The sequence below is a fragment of the Vitis riparia genome, chromosome 8 (assembly GCF_004353265.1).
Source record: "Vitis riparia cultivar Riparia Gloire de Montpellier isolate 1030 chromosome 8, EGFV_Vit.rip_1.0, whole genome shotgun sequence".
NCBI lineage: Eukaryota > Viridiplantae > Streptophyta > Magnoliopsida > Vitales > Vitaceae > Vitis > Vitis riparia.
Genome location: NC_048438.1, coordinates 17,395,550 through 17,418,832, shown reverse-complemented (window position 1 = coordinate 17,418,832; position 23,283 = coordinate 17,395,550). Strand labels below are relative to the sequence as shown.

The window sequence follows — 23,283 nt, the reverse complement described above, 5'->3', positions numbered from 1 at the left end:
TAGGGGTCTCAGACTCTTTCTGATTATCAGATGCATTGACAGGCCTAATCTCAAGCACAGCACCCATCAGTTGGACAAATTAATAAGCCCCAAATGGGGTGGACTTAGTCGCTCAGGAAAAGCTTTGTCTCATCCAAACTGTCACAGCAGATTCAGCTGGGCTCAGTTTAAGTTCAAGTCCAACCAAGGAAAAGCTCAATCAGCTAATATTTTGACTGATTCAAACCAGCTAATGAACCATCATATAACCCAGCTGCCAAGGTCTAGTAACTCAAAGAGACTTCAGTCACTGTAACTTCAGCAGTGCAAGATCGAGCAGCTTCATATAAATGTCATGTTAACCAAGATATGTAAATCATGTTCTGTCAATATCAATATAAATTGTCCATTTCATTAAACTACTGAGAATTTTGAATCCACAAATGTAGAAACATTCACTCACCCACCTTTAAATCCACAACTAGAACATTTTCCTTCACATTACAACAAACCACATTATCCAAATAAGGAAAACATGCCTGTAGATACAGCATTAGGCATTGATACAAAAATCAATTCACTGCATCCGGCTTACTGGCTCAAGAGCTTCAACAGTAACCACACTATTTCCTCTAATAACCTGCAGGTACAATTGTGACATCAATTGCAAAAGGCTGAGCTAATTACAGTATCATATCCAAATGGTAAATAAAATATTAAGAGAAAAATAAAACAAGATGAAAAATCAACCTACCACCATGCCTATATCAGTTTTCTCATTTCCATTCACTTCCACAGTGTTGTCCACCACCAGGTTCATGAACTGGTCAAACCCACGAAGAGTTCCAACCACCATCCGGTTTGCATTCAGCTTGACTGCAATATAAATCACCAGTTTAAATTTCACGTTCTGAAGTTTTTTCAGATATATTAGTCTCTAGCAACTAATACTTAATGCATCATGCACAAGGGGCTTCTGATGAACCACAACAAGAGTTCAACATCAACACTCTCTTGTGTGCATTATCATGGTTCATGGAAGCCTGTTACCCAAGGGCTTTCCTATTTGTCCAAATTACAATGCATATCTAAAACGATTTGCATTCCTTTAAGTTCCCAGGCCATTATATAGATTTTATCATACAAGCAGTACATAACTTTGATTGAAAATTACTAATGTAAATCATCAAAAATGATCATGCACTTAGTTTTGCATAGCTTGTTTTGTAAGCCAAGGTCTGTATGTTACATTAGAATTATGTTAATCATCTATAAATGGGCTATTCACAGCCAGGGAAAAAGGGGCAATACCATAGTAGCCCTTAGGGCAAAGGGAAACCGAAAGTTGAGCAGTTAAAGCCCAATATTCAATCTACAAGAAATCTAACATGCACCTAAAACTCCCAATAGAGCCTATTACAACAAATACGAGATGCACCTGGAACTCCCAATAGAGTCTTTTTTTTTTTTTTTTGATAGGCAAACACAAAACAAAAATATATTAGAAAAGGGTGCCTTGAGGCTGACCCAAGTATACAGGATGTATACAAGAGGCGCCAATAGGCACAAAAAGAAATAGAGATACAATACCAACCCTCAACTAGCGCCTAGCCAATAAAAAAATTGATCAAAGGAAGAGGACCCTCATTTACAACCGATTTAGTCCACAGCCAAAGATTACAAACAAAAGAATTCTTCAACCTATGAATTGATAACTCTTCATTATCAAAAGCTATCCTGTTTCTTTCCTTCCAAATCGCCCAAAAAATGCACAAAGGGGCTGCGTTCCACACCTTCCTACGCTTCTTGCCCAACTTAAAGCCACACCAACCACTAAGAGTATCTCTAACCGAAGAAGGGAGGACCCAAGTAACACCAAACAGAGCAAACAATAACTCCCATAACCCTCTTGCCTTAGAGCACTGAATAAGAATATGATCAATTGACTCTTCTTCCATACCGCAAAGGAAGCATCTGTTAGCTAGAGACCGGCCCCTCTTTTTAAGTTGATCCAAGGTTAGCACCTTACCCCAATAAGCTTCCCAAGCAAAGAAGCTCACTTTGGTAGGCACACAAATACTCCAAATATTACTATTAAAGCCCTTAAATGAATGCAGTGTATGGAGTGTGCCAACCAAACCCTGAGAAACTAACTTAGGGGTTCTAGAATTTAAAGTTTTGAGAATTTCAGTCATATGGCATGCAAAATGATTCCAAGCTCTTATACCAATGAATCAGCACTGGGCCCATGCCCAAGTCAAAGAGAAGGGAAACACAAAACGCACAAACGCATGAACATATGAGCACATGTTCATGCACATACACACACACACACAGGGGATGATAATCACAGAATTCTTGCCACATCTCTTCATTCAATATGGAGTTTCCCTTCCAAACTGAAAGATAAACAGAGTCTCAAACCCAATAGAAGAGTTTCACTTCTCAAGATCTAGGGAATGTTCTTTAAGAAGAAAATTCAAGAATCATAATCCTTCATTAACGACAAAACAATATAAATCGCATCCTAATACAAGGTAAAGATTTTTATTTACAAGCAAGCTACTCAGAAACTAGGATACTAGGATAATCCTTCTTAGTGAATGCATTTGATAAAGCGTGTCAGTGAACAAAAGACAGCCCTTACTGGGAAACCAACAGTCCTATATTTTTGAGGCACTGCATATCCAAGATACGGGTTACAGAACAAGCGTTGGAATCAAATTATCTTTCAACTAAGCAGAGATACTTTCTTCCTTAAATAAACATTCTGTTAGTCTTTCCACATTTTGAAGTTTACCAGCTGCATTACAATTAAATTCTCAAACTATTTATGAAATTTTCATTTGGATTTTACATGTAACAAATGAAACCTACTTACAATTCAATACTCTTATCATAATTTGGAGAATGTCTCCAATGATGCAAATAACTTCATATTTACACCTAAAATTTACAAAACACTCCCAACTAAAAGTCTAATAACAATGCATCATCCTTTCACGTATTACAAATTTTCCTGAACTGCGATTCCTCTCTTTTACACTGTTATACCTTTTTTGATAGGTAAATTTTGGTCCCCCATTGGGACTTGAACCTAGAACCTCCCACAAACCCTCTCCAACTGTTCACCACTTGAACCAGGCCTCAAGGGCTCTTTTACACTATTATACCCAATGTTTTCAGAACCAAACCAGTCATTGAACCGAAAAAATTACCGGTTCACTGATCAGACCAACAGTCGAACTAATGACGTCATAAATATATAATTAGCACATTATTAAAATTAAAAATAATTCATATATTTTTTAAAAATCAAAATTTTATTTGGAAATCATAAAATTAGTTTCAAATAAGAAATTTAGATTAAAATCAGAATTTTAATTTAAAAGAAGGGCCGGGTCAGCCGGTTCACCTGTCCAACCACTGGTTCCTACTTATCGAGGCCGGTTCAAAGACTAATCTGCTCAAAGGACCGAACCGGACTGGAATGGTGACTGGCCAGCGGTCAGACCGGTCCGGTTATTAAAACACTGGTTATACCTTGATGGAGAAATGGCCTGTGCTCTATCTCAACCTAAACCAACGACTGAATGAACATGAATAATTAGTAACTTCGCGTCTCTTTCATACTACCATAACCTAATTGAGGAACACTTTGTGCTTTACCCTCAACAATTAAAAAATAACTGAATTGACATAAATGATTAGTTAAATTCGTAGTATGAAAACAATGTATAAGGGAGAACAGAGACTAGAACAGTTGATAAAAGCATCATACCAATAGTAGATATAAGGTTAAACATAACCATAAATAAATGAGAAAGAAAAACTCATTCTATTTGGTTGCCGACAAACTGAAGGAAAATATAAGATATGATTTTTTTTTTTTACTTATGTTCTATTTCGGTTGCGTTTCCAGAAAAACCCAAAATAGCCTCTAACAGATTAAAAATACTGTATGTGCTCAGCTTGAATGATGAAAAAAACAATATTCCCATTTTCGTTCTCTTTTATTTCCCTAGGTTTTCTTAGCAACCAAACAGAACTTTTGACCGACCAAACATGTTATGGTGGAGGCGTGAACTTACTTTGAAGCTTCTTATCCATGTATCTGTAAAACAATAGAAGTACAAAATCATGAATAAAAATTATATACATGTAATAAAAATTAAAAAATAAATAAATAAAAATAAAAAAAATCAAAGAGAGAATGCCCAGGAGAGATTTGAAGAAGGGAGAGAGATCTTACTTCTTGAGATCCGGAGGCTGGCCTGATCTGCTCATGTTCACAGCTGTTGAGAGAGAGAAACCGAGAAAGGGGGTTTTGGAGGAGGTAGTTCGGTCTTCAAAACCCTAGAAAATCAGAGGACGAAGGTGGGTTTTGAGGAGAGGGGGTGAAAATCACGGTCCGGATGGATGATGGGCTCCTTGAGGCAAAAAGATTGAATATTTTGAGACTAATACAAGGCCAGTACTGTCTACTCTTCGCGGCCCACTAGGCCCATTTAAGATGATTCCTACAGGCTAGGACCATAAACAAAAAAGGGCCAAAATATTGAGGAGAGGGGGTGTTGCGAGAATCGAACTCGCGACCTCTCGCACCCGAAGCGAGAATCATACCACTAGACCAAACACCCACTAATAGAAGGTTTATCTAAATTTTTTATTTTATTCCTTATTCATGAAAGATAAAATGTTAAAATACCTTTCATCTCAATAAAGTTAAATTTGTGTAAAATGACAAAAATAATTCAAACTATTTATTTAAATTTTAGATTTTAAATAAAAATTAAAAAATTGGCTTTTATATATTGTTTAAAAATAAATTTTAATTTAAAAAATAAAGTACACTAAAACATCTTATCCGTTTGTCATTATTAAATGTAACTAAAAAATTCTAGCCATTCATTTTTTATGTTACTTATATAATATAATTTTTAATGGAAAGATATAGATAGTGAAGATGTTGGGTTAGTCCACATATGGGTTCCAGCCCATGAGAACGTTGTTGTAAGCCCAATTTGAAGGGGCAGATAGGACTTATTGAGATTCAGACATTTAGATGTATGAAAAGAACAAGATTGGAAGTAATTTTACAGCCTAAAGAAGAAATGATTGCTTGAGTGCATAGCTCAATTTTCTAATGTATCATTGAGATTAAGTTTGAACTTAGAGCTCATCCGCGTTATGTCAACCACAATTAATGCATTGAGGGGAATTCGGGCACATGGATTGGACAGGTTTGACTTATTCAACAACCTTGAGAGTCCATGGCCTCTGTGTGGAATGAAATGGGAAGCAGAATATTTATGCTATGCTCGTGAACGTTTCTTCCCCGAGGCCTGAAATTCCTCCATAAATGATGATGTTTGGCGGTGTGTGATGCTGTCGTTTTTTAAATGGTTATACCTCCTCGTCCACAGATTGTTCATTACTATATCACCTCCACTGACCATTGGAACACGTCGTCTTTCACAACTATTTTCGACTCATTTTCTCCTTTTTAGAATAAAAAAAATTAAAAAAACATATTTATCGATGACAAAAAAAAAAAAAAATTATTATTATCAATAATTAATAATAAATAATAAAATATTTTTAGATAATATATTTTAGTTCTGTTTTATTTTTTTTATAATTGATTTTAAAAATAATTATAAAAACATAAAAATTATTTTAAAACATATTTAAAAATATTTAAAATTCTTAAATAAACTTTTATTTTATAAAATATTATATAATAACGATCAAAAATTATTTTTCATAATTATTTTTAATAATAATTATTAAATGGGCCTTATATGACAAAAATACATGTTTTTTTATTTTCCTTTTTGTGCTTTTCATAGTGTTGAAAGTAGGGCATTGCAAACTTGCAATACCCAATGATACTCATAGCCATATTATAAAAAACACGCAATTCATCGTGTCTTCAAATATATATTTAGATTTTATTACTTATTTTGTATTATAATTTCATTTATTTGTAGCTTGTATTGATTGTTTATACCTTATTTTAATAATTTAGATTTTTTCTTATATTTTTTGAATGATGAAAATTTAAAAGCACTATTTACATTAGTGTTTTCCTTTAGATTATGTTTGATTCTAAAAAGTTTGAGGGGAAAAAAATTCCACATAAAGAAGGAAAATAAAAAATATATTTGATAATTAGAAATAAAAAAAATAAAAAATAACTTTATGTTTGTAAAAATATGAAACAAAAGTGCTTTTATAAAATATATTTTAATTATTTTTTATTGTTTTTATTTGTTTTATATGACTATTTTAAAAAGTGATTAAAAAATAAAACATGACATTTAAAAAGTTGTTTTCAAAATATATTTAAAAATATAAAAATATATTAGAAAATGTGAACCCCGTATTTTGCTCGATGCGTTCCTATTCGATGGCGAAACTAGCTTTTTATTTTATTTGGTGAAAATTTGATTTTTAGAAAAAAACTTGGAGTCGCCGCTTATTTTTGTTATTAATTTTTTTAAGAAAAAACAAAATAAGAAAAAAAAATCTAAATATGACTCCTAAAGGAAAAATAGGTATGTGAAAAACCAAGTTTGTGTCTGGAGGTCAGATTACTTATTGGGAAGATACGGTGGTGAGTCGTAACACCCTTATAAGCTCGTATACATACGGTCTCTACTAAATGAATTAAAAGAATTGTGACAATTAATTAATTAATTATGGATACCAAGAAAAATAGTCAATGTATAAGTCATGATGAAAATCAATATACACAAAAACAATGATGAAATCTAATTACAAAAATATACAAAATAAATAATAAGAGAATTATGCAAAATGATTTATTGAATTAAATGAATAAATATATTAAAAAAAAGTTTTAAATAAATTTTAAAGGATTTTATTAAAATGATTTTGAATTAATGATTTCAATTTATTTATTTACAAAAAAGAATCAATTTCATTTGTATTCAATTTTCAAAAAAATTATTTACATTTATTGTATCAAAAGAATTTATTACAAAATTTCAATTTTGGTACAAAAATTATTTTTACTTGCTTTTACTATAAAATAATGAATTTTTACAATTTTATTTACAAAAGTATTTCAATTTGTTTTTATTTAAGAAAAGTAATTTGTACAAACTATTAAAAAAATAACTTTATTTGCAAAAGAATTTTTAATTAAAAAGAAAAAAAAATCAATCTCTTATTTCTAAAAATTGCTTTTAATCCCATTTTAATCAATGAAAAATAATTTATTGAAAAACACATTTTTTTGGACATTTTTTATTAAACAAGGAAATTTTTGGACAATTTTATTAAAAACAATTTTTCAAATTCTATTAAAAACAATTCATTTGGATTTTTCTAAATACATTTTTTTGAATTTTTATAAATAAAAAAAATTCTTTTATTAAACATAATATTTTAAAATTATTATTTTATTAAAACATATTTACTGAATTATTTCCCTCATTTAAACAAAATTTATGATTTACTCGATATTCAATTCTTTAGATAACAACTAAATATACACAAATAAATATTTACATAAATAAAAACCGAATAAGAATGGGAAATAAAATATGTACCCAAATAGACTTACAACAAGCTCAATGTCTTTTTTTTACGGCTTTTTCAATATCACTTTCTTCCATGAAATTTCATGTTTCATGTATCATAAATTCGTACTCGACTAGCAGAATTGCAGAATAAGTCCATGCAAAAACAAAAAATAACATGAATGTAAATATCTAAAAATGTATAAAGTTCACAATGGATATTAAAGCCCAAATTCAAACTTTAAATTAGTCCAATAAATTTTACCAAATAAAAAAAATACTCAAATTAGCAAATGTACCCCAACAAAAATTTCCAATTAATTATCAAAATACAAACACAATTAATCAAGATCAAATACAATAATCAAAATAAATTCAATTAGACCTAAATTTAATATTTCATAATCCAAGCCCAATTTTAATATGCAAACCCGTACTCACAACCAAAATCAACCCAATTTATATTAATCCCGATTTACTATCAAAATCAAACATAATTTAATAAGTAAATAACTAAATAAATTAAATGAATTCAAAACAGACAAACCTGCATAAATCAAACAATAATAAATACAATGCCACAATAATAATAATAAAAATTAGACCAAATTAAATAAAAATCAAATTTTTAACTAATGTTGGACCCGGTGTGGAAATGAAGAAAATGGGGGAAAAGTGGAGGATGATCGTCGGCCAGAAATGACTCATCGGCGATGACTGGTCGGCGGTCCTACCGGCGGCTGTGAGGGTTGACAGATTTTTGGGAAAGAAAAAATAATAATAATAATAATAAAATGAAGAAAAGAAAATGAGGAATAATAAAAAAAAAAATAGAGAAATGAGATGAAGATGGGAGATGAGGGGAATGAGAGAACGAAGAAAATGGGGGTCAGCTTGTGCGGTATTCGGGTTGTTAGGGGAAGAAGAAAAAAAAAATGGGGAAGGCCCAAAGAAAAAAAAGGTGGTCGGCCGTTCCCAAAAAAATGGAGGAAGAGGTAGAAGAATGGAGAGGGAACGAGGGAAAAAAAAATGAGGTTGGTCGTGGAGTCTGGGGAGTAATAGTGGTCGGCCGGAAAAAGAGAATGGGAGGAAGAAGCCCACCCCAACAAAAAAAATCGCTCCTGCATCTTTTTCTTGGGAACCTCAAAAAAATCTGAAAAAAAAAAAAAAAAAAAAAAGAAGAGAATTGTGTTTTGGGCTCAATTATGCCCAAAAATTAACATTTGGTTCATATATCATGCACATTTAAGCGCAAGACCCAAATAAAGTATGGAAATTAAGATGAATGATATTGTTTTTCATTAATCCCTAAAATACTCTTAACCCTTACATAGGCACAAGTGAGTGTGAATTTCAATTTTTTTTGTGTTTTTTTTTTTTCCTTTTCTATTCCCTATTAAGTATTACTCATTTCTAACTTTTTTTTTTCTTCCAATCTATATTTCTATTTTATGTCAGATAAAAAATAATAATGTTTTTTTGTTTTTCATTTTTAAAGATATTGAATCTTTTTGCTCTTATTATAAGCAATGATAAAAATTTTGGGATTTTTCATCCAAATATTTTTTATCTTTTTGTATTTATCTTTTAGTTTAATTTTCATTTTTTATTTTAAATTATATTACCTTTTCATTTATATTTTTCTCTTAATTTTAATTATTTTTTATATTTTCTACATTAACCATATTTTAAAAATTTTAAAAATTGACTATTACTTCACTTTATTATATATATATATATATATATATATATATATATATATATATATATAGAGAGAGAGAGAGAGAGAGAGAGAGAGAGAGAGAGAGAGAGAAAGAGAGAGAGAGAGATCCTTTTAGCTTATTAATTTTTAATGTTTTTGTTCTAAAATTTTTAAAAAGATAAATTGATTGAAAAAATTACTAAGATATGAAGTTTTAATATTACTAAGATAAACTAATGCAAAGTATTTTGACTCACAACAAGAAAATTGTCAATACAATTTTTTAGTTAAACTTTAGAAATTAAATTTCAAATAAAATATATTATATAAAATTTTATCTAAAAATTATTGAAAGTGATATTTAATTTTGTTTATTGGCTTTCAAACTTATCTAATTTTTTACTTGAAAGGTAATAGAACATGTTTACAAAAAAATATATATATATATATATAGTTTTTCATTTTAAAAATAAATGAGTATAAATATATCAAAATAATTAAAGATAATCTTAGTAAAAATTTTGATAAATATGATTATAATTTTAAATATGATTCTTTATTTCAAACTTATATTATTTATCATATATATTAAATAATTTTTAAACACCTCATAAAATATTAGTATTATTTGTTTGTTCTAACTTGTAATTTGGGTATCATCAAATATAATATTTTTTTCAAATTTATAGAACATATAATAAATACTTTTTAAATACCTCATAAAATATTATTAATTTATTTTATCTAACTTGCAAAATTAGACACATGGTGTTTATTATTTCGAAAATAATATAAACACTCACATGCATATATATATATATATATAATATTAATCAATAAGGCAATATTTTAATACTAATTTACCAACCTTCCAATAATTTTGAAAGTATAAATAGTGTAATTGGCCGAATTAAAGTTTTCAAAATATTCAAAATTTCTCCATTTCAAAATTACCTAATTGCTCTCCACACTAATCCTAAATATTTTTTAATAAAGATTTAAATATTTAAAATCATTAAAATAAATATTTTCTTATTAAAGCAATTTTTTCAAAGTAATAAGATAAAAATCATGAAATCTTCAAAACTATAATTACAACAAATATTTTTAATTTTAAAACTAATTTCATAATTTAAATTAATGATTTAAAAAAATAAAAAGGTTATAAAAATAATTTTTTTAAATTTTTAATTCCATTTAAATATGATTTTTTTTTTAATTTCTATTGATAACAATGAAATTATGTTTATAAAAGCAAAATAGTAAAAATATATATTTCATTTAGTTTACTTATAATGAACAATTCAAACATGATTGATTTTAATTTTATTTCCTATGTATTAATTTTTGTAGGGAATGTCTTCATGACATAGTTTGGAAAAAAAAGAAAAAAAAACTATCAATAATCGTTTTAATGTCAAATTCAAATTGTTTAAAAATTATACAAAACCTATTAGGAGTCTTGTACACTCTTGTACACTTAGCACATTTCCCTTGTACAGTTAGTGTAATACCATTATACAATGACACAAATTTCATATTTCTCATAAGTTATATGTTCATGTAGGTATATTAATCACATTTTCAATGGTTTGGTTAAGAAAATAGTGGATGACTTAGGATCAAATTTTTTTACCTAAATGTCATTATTGGGGAAAATATTAGAATTTTCATGTGAGAGTTAAAGAAACTGCATGACATAGGCGTACAATCCTTGTGTGACAAGGAAAATAAAAAAGTGGTTTAGAATTAATTAAAATAATTCACAAAGGGTAATCTTGTACATCTTTGTATAATTAGTACATTTCCCTTATACAGTTAGTTTAATACCCTTGTACAATGACACAAATTTCATATTCCTCATAAGTTATGTGTCCATGTCCACATAGGAGTGTTTAATCATATTTCCAAAAAAAAATTCCCCAAGTATAATTATTGGAGAAAATATTGGAATTTTCAGGCGATAATTAAATAAAGTGCATGACATATATGCACAATTCGTGAGTGAAAAGAAAAAAAATAAAAAGAATGACTCATAATCTATTATAATATTTCACAAATGGTAGTCTTGTACGCCTTTGTACACTTAATACATTTTCTTTGTACAGTGCGCGCAATAAATGAATAAATATTTTTTTTTTCATATAAAAAAAATAGTACTAAACAAGGTTTTCAATTTTCATTTTTAAAAATAGTTTTCATTTTTTAATTAAACGTATTTTCAAAAAGAGACAATATAGAAAATAAAAATTATTTTTAAAAATAAAAAAATAAAAAATAAAAAATAAAAAAATATTTTAAAACCAAACTCAAATATAATTTATATAATTTTTAGTTACTTGTTTTCATCTAAAATAAGTAAATATACCTTTCAACCATTTTATATAAGAAAAATTCAATCTCTACTATGTATTGATATAATCCACTTCTAAAATTAGGTCATATGAAAACATTTTAATGGAGTACTTAAAATAAAAACTCTTCATCCATCCTCTTTATTTCTTTTTCTTTTTCTTTTTCTTTTTCTTATTTTAATAAATTTTCAATTAATTCAAATCATTAAAAAAAATCCTTAATAAATAAATTTGTAACATTTCATATAACTTATTACTAAAAGTCATGTTAAAAAAGTTATTAAAATAAGGAAGGAATAAGATTAAAAAAAAATTAAAAATTTTATTTTATAATAGTAAAAAAAACTTTAAAATACTTTTTAGTATAAAAAAATTAAAATAGTGAATATATTTATTTTAAATGGTATTTTAATTATTAAATTATTTACTTCTAAAATGTAAAAGATAATTTTTATTTATTTAAATTAATATTTTTTTAGAAAGTATTTTCCAAAATAGTATTTGAATCATTAATATAATTTTTGTTTATTTATAATTTAAAAATAAAAAATAATGTTAATTTTTCAATTATTTATAAAAGAGTTTAAAAAAATAATGAAAAATCCAAAAATTGTTAAATAAGAAAAAATAATAGCAAGTAGTAGAATAAAAACAAAAATGAGTCAAGTGATTATTTTTGTTAATTACTATCCATATTCTTATCATCAATTATGGGTGATTGGATGACATTATCTTAATTATGAACCCTATATGGGTTGAAAACACAATTGTCCAAAAAAAAAACCCCCTCCGGTGAGAGTAGAGAGACTTTTTGAAGAGACGAGAGAAAGGGGTATGGGTCTCATGTGGGGGAAAGGTATGGGAGGAGAGAGTGTGTGGGGGGTAGGTGGAGGAGAAAAAGGAAGAGAGATGAGGGAGGAGAGATAAAAATAAAAAGAAAAAGATTTTTTTTTTAAAAAGTAATAATAAATAAAATAAAAATAAAACAATATACAAAATAATAAAAACTAATAAATAAATGATAAGTGGGTCAAAAAACACATGTAATCAGGATTTAAAATATATAGACAAAATTTGGCTAAAAATCAATATAAAATCAAAATGAGACAAATTTTGGGGTCTAGAGAAACATTTCAAAATTTTAAATAGATTTTTGTTTTACAAAATATCAGAAAACAATTCTTAAAAATTATTTAAAAAAACTATTTTTGTAACCTTAATTTTTATAGAAAGATATATGAATTTAATTTTATTCTTATTATTATTTTAAAATTTTATCACACTTATTATTTATATTTTAGTATAAATATATAAAAATATAACTTTATCAATAGAATACAATCTCGTCAATCCGAGTTCAAAAAATGATATTGACTTATACTTCTATTGAATGTCTTTAGATTAGCCCTTGGATTAGGTTAGACTCAAACTAATTATTTATTACTTCTATTAAGCTAAGATTAAACATTAACCCCAATTAACTCACAAGTTGCAATCCTAAACTCTAAGCCAAAACGTACGTAGATTGAATTCAATGGTTGACCCGAGCAGTGATTCCACTTAAAGACTGGGGAAACGTGCAAAATAAAGGTCAATGGTTCACCGGATTCTTACATCCAAAAGTCAAATAAAAATCCAAAGCAATCAGCTGTTGCATCACTCTCAGTCTCACATGTTGAACTTCACATTGCTTAATAAATTTTTCATCTACTCTTCCTCCATTTTTTTTTGTTCAAAAATTATAAATTCCATGAGAAAATTATTTTCTATTTTTTATTATCAATAATTAATAATAAATAATAAAATATTTTTAGATAATATATTTTAGTTGTTTTTATTTTTTTATAACTAATTTAAAAAATAATTATAAAAACATAATTAAAAATAAAGATATAAGTATAAAAAATTATTTTAAAACATGTTTAAAAATATTTAAAAATTTAAAATAAAATTTTATTTTATAAAATATTATATAATAATGATCAAAAACTATTTTTAAAAACAAATTTTCAGAATTATTTTTAAAAACAGTTATTAAATGACCTTAGTTAACAAAAATACATGTTTTTTTTTGCCTTTTTGCTTTTCATAGTATTGAAAGTAGGGTATTGCAAGTTTGCAATACCCTATAATAATCATAGCGATATTATAAAAAACACGTAATTCATCATGACTTCACATATATATTTAGATTTTATTACTTATCTTGTATTATGATTTTATTTATTTGTAGCTTGTATCGATTGTTTATACCTTATTTTAATAATTTAGATTTTTTTTTATATTTTTTGAAGGATGAAAATTTAGAAGCACTATTTACATTAGTGTTTTACTTTAGGTTATGTGTTGATTCTAAAAAGTTAGAGGAAAAATAAAAATTTAAGAAAAAAAACACACAAAGAAGGAAAATAAAATAAAATAAAAATAAATTTAAAATGAATAAATTATTTTTGTATTTTATTTTAAACTTATTTCACTTTCAAGGGTGAATTTTTTTTTTCTGTTTTATTAAAGCTAAATAAACATTTGAAATACCAAAATAATTATTCAAGATTCATTGAGTAAGTAATCTACTCCTCTAGGGTAAAACATCTCAGAGATAGAAAATTACCTCTTAAAATCATGGTTAATTATCACTATAAAGGTTTAAAGAAAGAAAGACTGAAGAGGCTGCAAGCCTGCAACACATGGATCACAAGTTCCACCATGATCCAAAACAAAAGAAGGCCTGACCCACCGCCCACCAATCCTTGAAGGGAAGCCACGGCTTAGTTCCAGGGTGCCGGCGGGAATGAAAGGCGACGGAGAGGCCTAATGGCGATGGCCTCGTGCAAAGCCTTGGTTTAAATTGTTTTCAATTAATATTATATTTGGTAATGTCCACAAAACGCACCGGTCAGTCAAACTTCAAAGGTAGAAACGGTGGCTAATCCGATCTGAGTTGACCGCCAATGATATTTCTCAAATTTGAACAGCCGAAATCACAATGACTGGGTCATTGGGAAACCATAATTCAACTTCAAATTTTGGACCAAGAACGTAGAAACTCTCTCAAGTCTAAATAAAGCAAGACGATGGAGACAAAAAAATGCATTTAATTTCAAAAGTTTTATTAAACATATGTTACCTAAATCAGTAGAGCAGACCCTTTCTTCAACTAAGTTAGTCCTTTGCTTTCTCAATGCAAGAGTTTTCAGCTTAAAATAAAATCAAATAATCAAATAATATAAATTATTATTATAAAACATTAAATTTTGTGTGTGTTCAAACATTTCGATGTTATTTGGGTTCCAATTTCTAACACGGGAAAGACGAAAAGATATGAAGTCGGTGAGAGGAAATGGGGCATTAATACAAAAGGATGCTCCTATGTCCATTCCATCCCAAGTCGTGTCACGTGTGGCAATTCTCCCATGTCATGGTGTCAATCACTATTATTAGGCACAAAGCCAGAATTTTTAATAAAAGTATGGTAGTTTAAAAAATACAATAATTTTAAAAAATGATTCCTAAACTACTATAGAAAAAAATATTTTTAAATCTCCCATGTTTTTTATCTTAAATTTTAAGTGGCGTAGCATGGTATTATATATAATATTTATACAATAATATAATTATTATAAGTATATGTATTATAAAATTAATTAATTTTAATTATTAAATTTAATATATAAAAATGATTATAATTATTGAAATGTTTTTTAATAATAATATTTATAAAAGTACAAATTATATTTAATATTTGACATTTAAAAATACTATTCTACGTTAAGTTAGATTTGTTTACGAATTATTATTATAAAACATTAAATTATGTCTGTGTTCAAACATTTCCCAGTCATTTGGGTTCCAACTTCTAGCACGGCAAAGACGAAGAGATATAAAGTCAGTGACAGGAAAGGGGGCATTAATCTAGAAGGACGTTCCTATGTCCATTCCATCCCACGCCGTGTGACAATTCTTCCTTCTCAGTGTCAACGGCTCGTATTAGGCACAAAACCACGGGCCATGGTTCCACCTCATTGTCCTGTACTGACTTTGTGTAAATGAGGGCATCTACTACCATAGTACCATGTCAACCATTCCCCCGTCTTCTTCCCCTCTCTCTCTTTCTGAAAAACTATCTTGAATTTCCAAAAAGCTTCCGTGAATGTGGGTACTTTCCTTTGTACCCATTGTTTTGGACCGTTCCACCACCTAAGCTTTGTCCTCTCTCTCTCTCACATGGACACCATCCATCATCCACAGTCCCGACATTTTCTTTTTATTTTTTAGTTTTTGGGTTCCCTCTTTGCTGGGTTTCTTACACGCACGTCATGTAATGTGCCACGGCGTCTGACTTTCTTCAATATATAATCCATATGATTCAAGAATATAAAGATATGAGGATATATATGATCCATTGGTGTGCAGTGCGTGTGCTGATAAATAGCCTCCCACTTACTTCATTGTTGCCCACCCTGGTCAATCTTCCACCCATGTACTCGCCCACCTTAGTCAACCCCTCCATCGTTGGGACCTAGCCCTCTGTCGCTTTTCCTGAGAGGTCGGCATTCCCGGATTCTCTCTTTCTTGGAGTGCCTGCCCATTAAAATATGGGTATTTGATTCCAAAGTGGAGGGATAGTACCAAACCATCTATGTATATATATAAACATAGTGAGTGTATTTTTTGGTTAATGATTGGACTGAGATTCCACTTGTTGAGAGACAAGGATGGGACTGTTGTGGTTGTTATGCACTCCAAACAAATAATAAAGCCAATGCCAAGGTGCTGAAAAAAACCAGGTCTCCCATTTTGTCTCTGAGTTGAAATGAGCATAAGGCCCCCATTCACTAATCACTATGAGAGGTTGGTAGATCTCGAATTCAGCTCTAGCCTCTAGCTAAGCATGAGTCTGACAGGACTCCAACTCTACTCGACGAATCTTTTATTATTTATTCATTTATTCTTTCACAAACCACTATACAAAAAATTTCTTAGATTTTTTTTTTTAGGCTTTTAAGTTTCTAGCTCTGACACCCCTTCACTGTTTTGAATATTCCAGCATAATTTAAGTAAATAACACAAGTTGATATTAACAATCTAAGCCTGCACTTGAAAAGTGGCATTGGATTAAGATAATTAAGTGGGTTGGATATGTGTGGTTGATAGGAAGAGCACATGAATAAGCTTGTGAAAGAAACTCCCTGGGCAGCAACTAAAAAAGGGTCCATCTAACCACCGTACGACATCCTTTTGGATTACTGGCATGCTAATCTTGTAGATGGAGCACCAAAATGTATGAACCTTATTCACCAAACACCAATGAAAAGAAAGTGGAAAGGCCAGCATCGATTCATGATACTGTGCCACTCCATGATAGGTCTCCTTATTTTAATAATTTTAACTAAAATTGCTCCAAACTGTTGAAAAGTCAAAGTAATGAAGCCTAATGATTTTAGAGGACGAACAAAATCAACCACAATTCACAAATCATAGATTCTTAATGATATTAAAAGTCAAAAGATGTCCCATTTTGAGACATTCCCTTCAAGCCCCTAACCACAATACAAATCCTCCCCCACCCACCCTTTTCCCCCTTAAGCAATACACCCCCTTTACAGTTTTCATCCTCTTCCTCTCTATCTCCCTCCCTCCCTCCCTCCCTCCCTCCCTTCATTTTTATCCTCTGTCTCACTCTCCTCACTCCTCCTCCTCCTCCTCTTTCTGGTCTCTCAAGCCTTTTGAAAATGCTGGGGAAGAAGATGGGGTCCGTGAAGAAACTAGTGAAGAAGGTAAAGGTTATAGGAGGAGGCGATCGGGAGCCGTCGCACCATGAGTGTTTGCTGAGGGACTACGAAGAAGGATCTCCCTCAGGCACCACCCCGACTGGGTCTTTTGCGGTCTACGTGGGCGAAGAGAGGCAGAGATTCGTGGTGCCCACCAGCTTCCTTTCCCACCCTCTCTTCAAAATGCTGCTGGAGAAGGCCTACAACGAGTTCGGATTCGATCAGAGGAATGGGCTGGTGGTCCCCTGCAGTGTGTCAACTTTCCAAGAGGTCGTGAATGCTGTGGAATGCTGCAATGGCAAGTTTGATTTTGGGAATCTGGTCGAGGAGTTTGTTTAGACCACCATTTAGGAATTAGCTCTTTTCTCTGGTATGCAGATTTGTCCTGCAAGTCGGCAACATGTATTATACACATACCTTATACTCAGCTCACCAAAATGGTTCTTAGGCTGATTTTGATCCTCAATTTTCTAGGTAGGTTGAATTGATAGACAACTTCAATTTTGGGTTCAATTCGCCTTCTTTTTTCATTGACACTGGCACAGTAAATGAGAATTTTTCTCTCCTTTTTCTTTCTTCTTCTACAAGAATGCAGAAATGCCCAAAATCGGCAACTTCAATCATTAAATGACTTGAAAATTTATCCGGAGCCACGCATTGATTAATGTAATAATGGGCATTTATTAATCTATTTTTTCCTTTATTTATTACCTGATTGCTGCATATAGTTTTCAGAAAGTCGATTCAGAATTTAATATGATTTTCAAAACAAATGTCCCTTCGAACCACAGCCTTCCAATGAAACTTGGGTTGATCTACGACTCTTAAGGTGATTAAAGGACGTTATCTTATGCAAAAAGGCTAAGTACGCAAGAGTCAGGCTGACGGAGAGATCCACATTTCATTTAGAACTTATCTCTCAGATTCTATCATCCTGAGAAAATCAACCCCAGCAAGCTATTTTTCTCCTAAAGCGTAATGAATTATTGGGCATGGAGATTGAAGAAGAGTGTTGGCAGGTGTGTAAAGGGAGCTCCGATCGAATAACTATTATTAGTGCTAAGGTCTGAGTCAAGTAGTTTCAAATTGTAGGCGCGCCTCAATTATGGTCTGCCACCAGGTAGGCCCAGTCCGTGTCAATGCCAGAAGCGGTCTCTCGTTCTTGGGAGTGCTCTAGCTTTTTAAAATCAAATATTCATGCTGGGGCATTTCAGACTGAGAACCCGATAGTATCTAATCAGAAACTGGGGTTTCAAAATGTATATACACCCATTATCAGAAATTTGTATTTTTGCCAATTTTGTTCCGTTCTTGTATACAAATTAGACATAGAGAGAATGAAAAATATTCCTCATTTTTAAATCACTAACCATTTCTCATGTGATGATGAAGGAGTTCAATTCTAAATCTCTAATACATTTTGTCAACTACTTAACCCATCTGGTGGTGAAATTGAATCCCAAGTACGTAGTTACACATTCTTGACATTTCATGGGGTAAGTAATTGACACTTGCAAGAATCAGAATGATTCCAATTATTGAGCAGAAGACTAAATGAGGTTAAGAAGGAGTAATCCCAATGCTTGACGCACAATCAAGCCTTGTTGTTATGGGGTTGTTGTGAGTCGTGACACGTCTTTTAGTACAAGACTGCCTTTCCTTGGATTGTACTCCATGTGCCAGAAAGCAGTTGAGACTTAGAAGCCATAACCGCTGATTGGGCCATTTCTGGGCCCTAATTACTGTATTGTGCTCTGTAGTATGTTGCCGAAAGGCCAGCTTCTGTTTAGTTTTTCAAAAAATAAAAAATAAAATGATCACATGTCTTATCATTTGATGTTTTATGTTTATTTCTTCCTTTCTAGCCCGTTAATTAATATTGTATGGGAGGAAGAGAGAAACAGAGAATGATGAAGGGTTGGCCCATGAGAGAGCACCTGCGTTATACTTTATTCCAAGTTCCAATTATCATAAGGAGTCGGCCCACAATGAAACAGCCTAAACCCAAGAGGCCTCTAAGCTGCTCTAGTCCAGTTCTCAACATCCCTCACTCGCCAGTGGCACAACCATCCACAAGGACCCTCTTCATGGCATCAACCAGTTCCAGCATCTGCTCCCTGGAATGCAGCGGGGAGGGGTATACACAAGCACAATCCAACTGCCCATCTCGTATGGTGTGGAACAAAGCAATGGAGGGTCCAACGCCGTGAGCCGAACCGCATCCCACGTAGTCCTTCACCCCCATCTCCTGATACAGTTGGTTGGACTCGTCCATCACACAGTCCTCGAACACCGAGACTAATGAAGTTCTGAGCGACCCTGATGGAGTCAAGCCGGGGTTCTCAATGGCTCTACACATGAGGAAATTGAGGTCAGCCATGTCCGAGAAGTGCTTGTTGTAGTTCTTATCATTTGCATAGGACCCGTAGGTTCTCCTGGCTAGCTCCCACAGTGTTTCACTCCCGTTCACGTCGTGGGTATTCAGTATGGCAGAATGGTAAAATCCTGCATCACATTTAGGTTTCAGCATGGAAATTTTTGTAAAAATAAATTATTTTCTTCAGTTTATTATATAAATTATGAAATAAAATTAAAATTAATTAAAATTATATATATATATATATATATATATAATTTATGCACATATTTAATTTATTTAATATTTATAAAAATATTGAATAATTTTCTTTTAAACCCACCTATCACGAGCCAATTTTATTCAATATTAAAACCTAAAGTTTTAAGAATATTAAGAGTGTGTTTGACAGTAATTTTAAAAAGTATTTATAATATTTTTAATACTTGAAAGATAAAAATCTTCAAAGATTAGAAATATTATAAATACTTTCTAAAATCATTGTAAAACACACTTTAATAGTGTATTTAACCGTGATTCTAAGAAATATTTTTAATATTTTTAACACTTAAATAATTAAAAAATTCAAATGTTATAAAGGTTAGTAACGCTTTTTAAAATCACTATTAAACGGACTCTAAAAGTGCATTTAGTAATGATTTTTGAAAGTAATTTTAACTTAAAAGATAAAAAAATTAAAGTATTAAAAATATTATAAACACTTCCTAAAATAACCCAAATCCATGGATGATTTGTCTTTTTTAACTTAAGTTTTAAAGTAACAAGATTTAGCTTATTTGATAACTATTTTCTAAAATAATTTTAGAAAATAGTTTTTAAAAATATTTTTTGAAAATTGTTTTATAATATTTTGTAAAACAAAATTCTTTTTGGAAACTTGAAATATTTTTATCTTGTTTTTAATATTTTTAAAATAATTTTTATGTCTAAAGCTTTATTTTTAATTATTATACATATTTATATAATTATTTTTTTAAATACCTATAAAAAAACAAATAAAAACAATTAAAAGATGATTTCACCTTATTTTCTATTCTTAAAAACAAAAAATAAAAAATAGTTTTCGTATTATCAAATATATTTTTCATTTTTTTTAAACAAAAAAACATTCTCAAAAACAGTTTTCAAACAAACTCTTAAAATTTTTAAAATCACCTTTAATGAACATTTTTGTTTTAATGGAGAAAGTAGGTTTCAATTTTTATATTACACTTTTGTTTCCTATTTTTAGAATAATTAACTTTTAAATTAAAATAAACAGAAAATAATAATTTATTTTATAGATGTTTTAATATTATATATATATATATATATATATATATAATCAACATTCAAAGGTGTATTTTCATGAATAAAAGCTCGAGGAAAGTGTATTTTCATCCAAAAATTTGAAGGAAAAAAAAAACCATTTAAAGGTAATTAGAATTAAGGCAATATATCTATTCAACATTTGCCTCTACTTAGATTTAAATCAGATCCACCTAAAGTTGACATGGCTAAAGACCAGAGCCATATTGGATTATTGGACAGTAGACAATTTCTACTTTGAAGTGATTATATGCCCAAATATGTCTTTTCAAATGCTTCTCCAAAATTATCGGTGCTTGTTCACGGACAAAAATTCACTGTATATGTAATGATTGTGGATAGATAGAATGAATATGTTTAAACAAAAATGGAGATGATATCATGAATTAGGGCTTACCGATGTGATCGCTGGGAAGAACGGGGTCAAGAATAGAACGGCAATCGATGAGAGTTACAACGCCATATTTGGCCCACCGTCCATCAGGAAGATGGTTGGATGCATGTGCGGCAATCAATGCAGCGGCTGCCAGGGCCCCACACAGCTTAATCTCTCTGGACTCACAGGCCTGCAAAACCCAAGTCATAATCCTTCTCCCCCACCCTCATGAAACTAACTTGAAAACTACGGGGTCTGCATATTCCCATTTAAAGGCATATCCACAGTTTTTATTTTATTTTATTTTATTAATTCAAACATGAAGAATTTAAAGTTGAATTGTTTTGATGACCCCAAGCTTTGAATTTTGTAGTGCACGATAAAGACAATTGAGTTACTCAGAAAGCTGTGCATCAATTGTAGGATTGTCTACATGGGCCCATTTCCTCGTGGGTTGCTTACGCTATATCTAACTTTTGACGAGGGAAAGGCTGAATCCTTCGGGCCACAGCATCCCTACGCGAGTGGGAAGCCGTGGCAAACGATGAGTGAGGAGTATTCTTCTCAAATGTGATGGGGGTAAAAAAAATTCAGAATAATAATTAGGAAAAACAACAACGGAAATACGTTGAAGTTGACTTACAGCAGTAATGAGAGCAGTATGATCCGCAGGGAGATGCAATCTCACCACTTCCGACGATCTCGGCGAGTTTGCGTCTATGAAATTCAAATTCGCGAGCCTAAATGAATTGAGAGAGTAGCCAAGCATGTTCACTCCACGCGCCCAGAATGGCTTGTTGGCTTTCCCACTGGGGATCATATCCTCAATTCCCAAGCTCAGCTCCGTTTCCTTCTCCAATTCCTTCTCCCTCCCTCCTCCCATTAATGCCAGCAATTTCCTAAGCAAAGCCACCGCCGAGGTGCGGTCGCAGGCCGCCGTGTGAAGACGGAGCGTCACCACCCACTCATCGTTGCTTAGAGTGTAGACGCTCGCAAAGAAGAGGTCGGTTTCGGTGTTGGATGAAGGGTCGGGATTGTGCCAAGTGTTGAGGTTCAACTGGTGCTCGAAGATGCGGTGGAATGGGGAAACGGAGTCGGTTTCTGGATTTGGGAGAGTTTGGAGGATGCCAGAGGTTGAAGAGAGATCGAAAGTTTCGAGTTGGAGGTAAGGATTTTGGGTTGTGAAGAAGGAGAAGGCGTTGGTTTTTGGGTCGAAGTGAAGCTTGGAGCGGAGGATCGGGTAGGCATTTTGGAGCTTGTGGAGGGCGGCTTGGAGGAGGGAAAAATCAGGGGCTTTTGAGAGGAGGATAGCTAGAGCGGTTATGCCGGTGCCGCCAGGCACGGCTTTGCACCAACTATACTCGGTGCCACCGGCGGCTCGACCCTTGAGTTGGGTGGTTTCTGGGTCGGCCATGAGTGTGAGTGAGATGCTGAGCGAGATTGATATTGGAGAGAACTGCCTTGGCGTAAGGGCCACCACCACTAGGAAGAGATAAACAGGCCTAATAATAAATCCAATCTAGATTGGGATTGGACGAAAAGGAGCGAACATAATTTTGGATTTTCCTTTTGCAACATCCGGGTTTTTGTGACACGTCAAATTTATAAATTAAAATCAAAATACACATGTTGCCAATCCTCAATCCACGGGGTGAAGTTTTGGAAGGGAATGCCAGTTTTACTGGAAAATTTTTAATGGTTTTGTTAAAAAAAATTGAAAATAATATATAAATTTTTAAAAAAATTAAAAAATTAAACTTTAATTACAAAATAACTTATTCTTAAAAAATTTAAATTACATTTTCCAAGTAATACAAATAACTTTCATAATATTTCAACGAGTCTATGTCTCATATTTTTTTTATG

General features: G+C 31.1%; 3 protein-coding genes and 1 non-coding gene across 4 annotated transcripts; 1 reads left to right on the top strand and 3 right to left on the bottom strand.

Moving 5' to 3' along the window:
- Nucleotides 1-363: 363 nt before the first annotated feature.
- Nucleotides 364-4,396, bottom strand: LOC117921344 (probable small nuclear ribonucleoprotein G). The gene is made up of 4 exons (XM_034839216.1): nucleotides 4,232-4,396; nucleotides 4,071-4,093; nucleotides 734-855; nucleotides 364-619 (listed from the first exon to the last, which is right to left on the bottom strand). Exons 1-4 carry the CDS (start codon nucleotides 4,264-4,266, stop codon nucleotides 557-559), a joined length of 243 nt encoding a protein of 80 aa, XP_034695107.1. The 5' UTR covers nucleotides 4,267-4,396; the 3' UTR covers nucleotides 364-556.
- Nucleotides 4,397-4,547: 151 nt separating this feature from the next.
- Nucleotides 4,548-4,619, bottom strand: TRNAP-CGG. The gene has a single exon. It is a non-coding gene; the product is annotated as a tRNA-Pro (tRNA).
- A 12,662-nt stretch (nucleotides 4,620-17,281) lies between these two features.
- LOC117921130 (auxin-induced protein 15A) lies at nucleotides 17,282-17,922 on the top strand. Its single transcript, XM_034838925.1, has one exon. The coding sequence runs from the start codon at nucleotides 17,318-17,320 to the stop codon at nucleotides 17,693-17,695; it is 378 nt and encodes a 125-aa protein (XP_034694816.1). The 5' UTR covers nucleotides 17,282-17,317; the 3' UTR covers nucleotides 17,696-17,922.
- A 1,236-nt stretch (nucleotides 17,923-19,158) lies between these two features.
- LOC117920938 lies at nucleotides 19,159-22,902 on the bottom strand. The gene is made up of 3 exons (XM_034838648.1): nucleotides 22,061-22,902; nucleotides 21,439-21,607; nucleotides 19,159-19,861 (listed from the first exon to the last, which is right to left on the bottom strand). The coding sequence occupies exons 1-3, from the start codon at nucleotides 22,829-22,831 to the stop codon at nucleotides 19,404-19,406; spliced, it is 1,398 nt and encodes a 465-aa protein (XP_034694539.1). The 5' UTR covers nucleotides 22,832-22,902; the 3' UTR covers nucleotides 19,159-19,403.
- Between the last annotated feature and the right edge of the window lie 381 nt (nucleotides 22,903-23,283).

Bases quoted from the DNA above. Each gene is read 5' to 3' on its own strand.
- LOC117921344 (XM_034839216.1), bottom strand. From the start codon at position 4,266: ATGAGCAGATCAGGCCAGCCTCCGGATCTCAAGAA. The intron at 4,094-4,231 runs GTAAGATCTCTC...ATTGTTTTACAG, and splicing joins CAGCCTCCGGATCTCAAGAA to ATACATGGATAAGAAGCTTC. The intron at 856-4,070 runs GTAAGTTCACGC...TTTATATTGCAG, and splicing joins CATGGATAAGAAGCTTCAAA to TCAAGCTGAATGCAAACCGG.
- LOC117921130 (XM_034838925.1), top strand. From the start codon at position 17,318: ATGCTGGGGAAGAAGATGGGGTCCGTGAAGAAACTAGTGAAGAAGGTA.
- LOC117920938 (XM_034838648.1), bottom strand. From the start codon at position 22,831: ATGGCCGACCCAGAAACCACCCAACTCAAGGGTCGAGCCGCCGGTGGC. The intron at 21,608-22,060 runs GTAAGTCAACTT...TGGGTTTTGCAG, and splicing joins ATACTGCTCTCATTACTGCT to GCCTGTGAGTCCAGAGAGAT. The intron at 19,862-21,438 runs GTAAGCCCTAAT...AATGTGATGCAG, and splicing joins TCTTCCCAGCGATCACATCG to GATTTTACCATTCTGCCATA.